The 7,500-nt window shown below is 41.0% G+C and overlaps 1 protein-coding gene across 1 annotated transcript in view; it reads left to right on the forward strand.

Annotated features, from left to right (window-relative positions):
• The window catches only part of LOC137969637 (transmembrane protein 104-like), a 16,608-nt gene extending 11,389 nt beyond the window's left edge, over positions 1-5,219 (forward strand). Inside the window, exons 8-10 of the mRNA XM_068815960.1 lie at positions 790-877; positions 1,353-1,446; positions 3,161-5,219. Of these exons, the coding sequence (XP_068672061.1) occupies positions 790-877; positions 1,353-1,446; positions 3,161-3,903 (925 nt within the window). The 3' untranslated portion in view covers positions 3,904-5,219. The remainder of the gene's footprint in view (positions 1-789; positions 878-1,352; positions 1,447-3,160) is intronic.
• The last annotated feature ends 2,281 nt before the right edge of the window (positions 5,220-7,500 follow it).

A 7,500-nucleotide genomic window follows, 5' to 3' on the forward strand; every position in this document is an offset into this window, starting at 1 on the left:
CAAATAAGAATAAACCCATGTTGTTCACTTGCTTGGTCTTGAGCTTGACTGGTCAGGAGTTATCTGGAGTCTTGCCCCAGTTGTTTGAAGGGTGGATAGTGCTATCCACTGGATAAAGCACTATCCACTAAATATCTCAATATGTTTTGCTAGTGTTTATTGGCTGCATAGTGATTTATCCGGTGGATAGTGTTATCCAACTTTTGAACAACCGAGGCCAGGTCACATCTGCAAATGGGTGGCTTTCAAATCTTCTCAGATAGAGCTGATAACTTTATTGCCTGTCTTACAACCCATACATCCATAAACCGTAAGAGACATTTAAGAGCCCACACACTATTTGCAAAGAGTAGGGCATTGAGGTAATTTGTAGTGTTAATTTGTGGTCTCGTAACAACTTACAGTATATGTGGTGATCCTACCTGCATGGCAAAGGTAACAAAATTAAAAAAAAACTATAATAAAGATAACTTAAACTATTTATCAATACGTTTGTCACGTTGACAGAGCCTAGAGCACCAAACACCGGGGCTGCCCTGCACATTTCTCCCTGGGCGTGCTTCGTCCCCAACAGCTCCTTTTCTTGTTGCCATGTAATGTGAATTTCTTTTTGTCCTACTGACAGGAATTGTGGGATTTCCCAATTTTTGCAAACCTGTTTAGAGTTCTCACCTGTATCAATTTGTTGAAGTTGTACAGTTCTTTATCAGTGTATCACTGTATTAGAATTTCTTCGTGGCTTGAATCTTTTGGCTTACATTAATTTTATTATTATCTTTTGTGTTCTAGTAAATCTCCAACCAATGAAACTTCCAGCTCTTCCACAAGACACTGTTGGGGCTCTATTACAGAAATAAATGTCTACAGAGTGTTTCTAGTTAGTAACCATCAAGATTATTAATTTAGTGGTTGGTAAAAATCGGAAAGATTTCCAATATAATAATTTGCACATTCCAAAGGATGTGGTATATAAGATGCATTGGTCTAGAATGATATTTTCGTCGTTGGAGACCTTGTTGGGCTAACTAGAACGAGGTTTCAGTGGAGTATCGAAAAAAATGCACCTTTGCGATTGCAATGCTCAGAATGCTTGGCGATTGGATAAAAAATTTCGCGCCACTTTTTCTACCAATGAAAGGCAAAACCAATTGCGACTTGCATTAGCTCATTTTCCCGCGCGTTTTTTGCGTTACACGTCGCACCTTCGAATTCTGATTGGTTCATTGCGCGGGTTTCAACTGAAAGTGCTCTTTAATATTTGGAATTCAGAATTAGGTAAAGAAGTACATTTGGATTAACTGCGACATTTCGCTGCTATGTGAACTAACCAAGTTTTTTTTTTCAATTTGCAGGCGATCTTCACTCTAACGCTAGGACCGTTTGCATTTTTCAATGTACAGAAAACAAAATACCTGCAGATATTTACCTCCGTGATGAGATGGATTGGTAAGAATGAAAAAAAGCTATTGCTGCGTCATATATATATATATATATTTTTTTTTTGTAGAAACCAGAAATTAAATCCTGTAAGTTTCAGCGTAATGATACCCAGCGTTTAGATTCGACGAAAAGTAAACACATACCTGGGCCAGTTGCAGGAGGCGCAGAATTTTTTGGGCGATCACCAAGTGCAATTGTGTAAATTGGAAGGACCCTCAAAATCACACTCAGGCCCCGTTCACACGTATCCGTATTCGTTTGAAAACGCAACATTTTTTTCTCCGTTTTCAAAAGAATTCGCGTATTTCTCTTGAAAAAGTTACTTCATAGAACCATCCATGGAACCTTTTTGCAGGGCTCTTTGACTAAAGCTTTCTTAGCAACCATTGTCTTTCTGTAGTTAAGTGTCCCCCCCCCCCCCCCCTTAAGTGAGGGCACACAACATGAAGTATCACGTGAGAACTCGGTTGCTAAGTAACTGCCGCACATGCTCAAGACAATGAGTATCGACCCATGGCACAGGTCTCTTTTCCCGTATTCGTCATCCTAGCAAATGCAAAAAGAAAAGAGACCTCGATCAAAAATAAGACACAAACAGCAGTGATAAACATATTGAACTTGTTCATTTTGATTATGACTTGACGTTTCGTATGTGCTCTACATACATTTTCAAAAGTAACCGTTCTAGGTTCCAGTCCCCTCATCCGCTTTGTTATAAATAAATAGCTGTGTTCAATTTTAACGTTTACTTCTGAAAATGTATGTAGAGCACATCCGAAACGTCAAGTCATAATCAAAATGAACAAGTTCAATATGTTTATCACTGCTGTTTGTGTTTTATTTTTGATCAAACTACGATGGCCCAAGAACAAAAGTATTTACGGAAAAGAAACCTCTGCTAGCAGGTAAGTATACGAGGAATCGATTTGAAAACGATAACCCGACTGCGCTTGCTTGACGCCTGAGTATTCGCTATTATGAGCTCCATTGGCGCCATCTTTATAGTCAGCTTGAAGCAATAGCAAAGCTAAATTTGCTTGAAAACAGGCAATTAGGTTTGAAATAAGCCCAAGTATTAAAGACAAGAAAGTTGAAGCGCCTGTTCGCCATCTTGAGGAAGTTTATAATATTGCGCGGAGTGGCTTGGAACTGATAGTGTGACGTCAGCGTTTTGGAAAAGTTATATTTTCTTCCGTCCACACGTACTCGCGAAAACAACGTTTTCAAAAAGTTCCACTCTGGAGAGCGTTTTGAAAAGTTCCGTTTTCAGTGTTGATTTTCATCGGAACCGTGCGGACGGAAGCCGAATCCGCAAAGAAAAGTTGTGTTTTCAAATGAAAACGTATACGTGTGGACGGGGCTTCAACTGTGTAGCTAAAAAATTGCTCGTGCATACAATTAATTGTTATCAAACTCTGACCTCCAAGTGAACCCTCAGCCGGCTCCGTTCGCGGGAAAAGGCAAAGACTTTGCGGGCGGTTTCAAGCGCGGGAAAGTGTGAAGAGCTTGCAGCCGCTGGAACGGCGGGAAAACGCCTGCGAGCAAATTACAGACCTTCCCGTTAGTTTGGACAGAAGGACGAAAGTTTTAGCTATTCAAATGTGAAACCCCACGATCAGTCGTAAAATTTCCGTTTTTAGCTTTGAAAAAGCGCTTCCGTGGCTCGTTTTACTCCCTTCTTGTCCACTTAATGTCTATTTTATGTGGTTTTATTCCTCAGCGTTCATCTTGATGATTGTTCTTGCCTGCGTAAGGATCGGTAAAGACAAACCTCACCATGACATTCCCGTGGCAGAGTTCTCAGGCCTTCCGAATTTCTTCGGCGTCTGTGTGTATTCGTTCATGTGTCAACATTCCATTCCATCCCTTATAACGCCAATGAGGAACAAGTCACGTGTCATGCAACTCTTTTTCGCCGATTTTGCAGTAGTCCTGGTTTTCTACGCCCTGTTGTCTTTCACCGGCATATTTGCTTTTTCAAAGGATGACCTTAAAGACCTGTACACCTTGAACTTCTGGGGAACCGCGGGGGAATTTGTAGGGTATTTTCTAGCTCTGTTTCCCGTCTTCACTCTCAGTACGAATTTCCCGATTATTTCCATCACCCTTCGCGATAACTTGAAAAACTTGTTTTTTCGAGAGGGTCACCAGTACTCCTGGGCGGTGGACAGAATCGTATTTCCTCTTGCTACCATTACACTGCCAATTTTGGTGGCATTCGTCACACAGAACTTAGAAATTCTCGTAGGGGTGACAGGTTCGTACGCAGGCGCCGGAGTTCAATACGTCATTCCAGCTTGCCTTGTCTACTTTGGCAGGAAACAAGTACAGGAGCAAACTGGTTACTACGACAACAAGCATAGGTCACCATTCGGCCGTTCATTGTGGGTAATGTGTGTCATTGCCTGGGCTGTAGTGTGTGTAGCTTTTGTGACTGCTAATCACATTATTACCAAGAAATGACATTGATATCGTAGACAAATTCCAGCTAACTTAATTATAAAGTAATTATAAAGTATAATAAAGTTGTGTTGTTTAAATGCAACTATGATAATCTGACCGCCCAACGGTAGCTCTGTTGGTTGAGCACCGGGCTGCCATGCGGGGCTGCCATGCGGGAGGCCGTGAGTTTGACTCTGACCGGAACAACACTCAGGATCTTTAAATAACTGAGGATAAAGTGCTGCCTTTGAAATGACATTAGCAAAGGGTTAGACTCTCTAGTCTTCGCGAAGAAGGACGATAAACCGTATGCCCCTTGTTACAACCTCTCAATGTTCTTAACCATGTGGGACGTAAAGGAACCCAAACACTATTCGCAAAGAGTAGGAGTAGTAGGGCATGGAGTTCCCGGTGTTGAGGTGTGTCCTCTGTGGTATATTATTTTGCACGAGAGCGCTTCAACGAGTTAGGACTCCTAAGCTCCTCGTGGGTAAATAAATTTTGACTATCGTGCATCTTTTCACTTGAAATATTGTGTTTGGTAAATGCATCTCTTGGCTTTGGTCTGAGGGTCGCAAGCGCGAACCCAGGTCTTGGTTTAAACGAGTGCAATAGGTTCCCTTTTAAAGCCTAACAGAGAGAAGGAGCGGCTGTCTTGCATAGTATCCTAATTTTACACTGCGGAAAAAAGATACCCCCTGTAAAAAATCAAGGTCGCTTTTATGCGACCTAAACTCTTAGAGTGGAACCTTTGCTGACGCCGCATTTTGTCTCGTTAACACGCGCATTGGCTCACAGAAGGCGTCTTGAATTAAAGAGAATATATGAAATGTTCTTTCATTTGAACTGCGGAAATTTGAAATACACGAGAGTTGAAGTTCATCGCAGTTAAACAGCAACCTAACAGTTGCAAAGAAAGCCTGGAAAAATCCAGGCTTGCACAGGGCGCCAACCCCGGCTGCGCTGCTCTGCACTGCTCTAACAACTGAGCTATCAAACCAATTGGGAGATGGTCACTTGCGAGTTCGAGTTATATCCCGTAAGAGGTGAACGAATGAAAGATATAGATTATATGAAGGAGTCATGTGTCCAGTCCCCAGTTTTCTAAATGGCTCAGTTAGTAGTGCAGTGCAATCACGTGGTCACGGGTTCGAGCCCCTTTAACAATTGAAAAAGTCGCTGCTTAACTGCAATGATCTTTCATTTAGAAGGCGTCTCGTACGCTAAATACAACTGAAATTTAAGGTGTCAGTATACCGCAAATAACAACCTCGCGTTGTCGCTGCTTCGATTCATGGTCACACGTTTCTTAAAAACCCCAATAAAGTATATATTTTCTGAAAGCCTAGGAATTGTAGATTTCGATTATAAGTTTTATTAGTCGAGGGTTTGCTTAACTGTCGAGAATTCTCCCAACTCCGCCGAGTGACCTATTATTGACCTATCAAATGGTCAATAATACACCACGTGCGGTCACTTTATATCGATAAACCTCCTCCTTAGTATACAGTGTTTTATCAGATATAAAGACACTGCAAAAATATTAAAAGACCAATTTGTGACATATCGTGTTGATTTTGGAAAGGATTTTTCCAACAAGGCTTTTTCTCAAGTTCATCGGCATGCAGTTTTCAATTCTCTGAACTTTCTCTCACGCAACATTTTTAACCAAACTTCTTCAACCATCGATTGCAACAAAGAAAGGACTGAAGAAAAAAAACGTGCTCTTAAAATTACCATGTACTATCTTCCCCTCACAACTTGAACCTTTGTTCGCACTCCCGTGGGACACGCTTTTTGTGGAGTGTTTTTGAAGTCGTTCAAAAAACTCGCAGCACATGTTTTATCGGGTTTAAAAACACGTGCTCGTTTTTAAACATTACTTAACTAACGCCTTTTGACTAAAGTTAAGGAGTATGATAAAGATGTGTTGGCTCTTGATCTAAATATTGTACTAACTGAACTGTTGAGAGAGAAATTTCAAGGTCATGGGTGATCGGAAAAATAGAATATAGATTGCCTAATTTTGAGAAAGAACGGAAACGGCCCGCTGTGTCATTAAGACTGTTATACTTAATTAGAGCGCAAATTCCTATTTTGTGGAAATTTTTTTGGTCGGCTGTTCTTCTGAGTTCGCTCTTTGGGTTAATTTTTATTCTTTTTAAGGTTGAGAAACGTAAAGTTGAGAAACAGTCTTGAGGCCCCATTCTTGGCACTACTTATTTAATAGGTGAAACCGAGTGATTCAAGACATTATTATACATGTTTCCTTGCTTGAAAAGGTCCTTTTGCCTAAAAGAATTGTGTGTCATTGGCGTACATGAACTCGTGTAATGCGTGTTTACTGTATTCCTTTATTTAGATAAATCACATTGTATTTAGGCCGTGCTTTCATCTCAATAAAGAAAGATAGCTCAAACTATGGGAAATTTTTTATTGTATATGTCCTGTAAATATTATCGTAATATTTAGCGTCAATAGAGCGAAAGATATAGTTCATTCTTTGAGAGAGGTTTCTCTGGTGTCTTATTTTGCGAAAAAATGCGGCAGTTATGGTGTATACCGACGGTAGAAAAGTCAGCAGTGAAAGAGTAATTAAACTGCTGTTCGTTTTTTAAACATTACTTAACTAACGCCCTTTGACTAAAGTTAAGGAGTATGATAAATTGTCTTTCGTTTCCTGGCTCTAGCTGAATTCCGTTAGCAATAAACGGCTTGTGGCAATAACACATGATCGGCAGAACAGCGTGCAGTTTTGGCAAAAATTAGAACCAAATTCCGGAAGAAAACTGAAGCATTTTGTTACTAGTAAAAATGCGAAAAATTGTCTGATTTATCAGTCGATCTCATCGTTTTTTGGCGACTTGCTCACGACTTTCAGTGGTTTTTTAACGAGTAAAGCCAAGGAGGGGATGGAGTAAAGTGCTGCACAGGAACGAGGCAGTGGTTTCAATGTTAAAAGAAGTTATTTGAAAACATTATTTGTATAATGTCCCGAGGATTTTTCAGCTGTTACCGGATTAATCTGCTTGGGAGCAGAATTTGATTGATCTCAGGTATAACACTCAAAAACGAAGTGCTTATTTGTACAACTCCAGCACTCGACGCAAAACCCACCGATGACAAAGGTAACACTAATTCCGAGCCAAGATCTATTTCACTCATTCTCGTCCCTAAAGTCTTCTTTTCATTTCCAGAGGTCAGCGCCAAGAACACGAGCGCTGGCCACAGCCAAAGCAGGAAGTCCGCGAATACCGGACTTACGGCTCTTCTGCGCATTCTCAGAAATTTGATACAACAACGGTCGTCAATAGCTACAACATTTAAACCGTTACCGCGACTGCGCGTATTTTTGGCTGTGGCCAGAATCCGTGTTCTTGACGCTGACCAAAAAAAGCGACTCTGGAGTCGAGATTGGTACTTTACTCTCTTCTAGACGTTTTGCGCATGCGCGAAGTATCAGTCTTGCCCTCGTTCCCAGTACCTTTCTCTTTGCTTAGGGTGGGGCGACGGGAAATGTCCTGGGAATAGGGTTGGGGAAAGGCTTACAGCATGAAAAGATGACATGGAAGTCACCGCATGCTCATTTCCAAAAATGAATGAAAAGCCAAATCCCGT

This window comes from Montipora foliosa, chromosome 9 (genome assembly GCF_036669935.1).
Source record: "Montipora foliosa isolate CH-2021 chromosome 9, ASM3666993v2, whole genome shotgun sequence".
In the NCBI taxonomy this organism is placed as follows: domain Eukaryota; kingdom Metazoa; phylum Cnidaria; class Anthozoa; order Scleractinia; family Acroporidae; genus Montipora; species Montipora foliosa.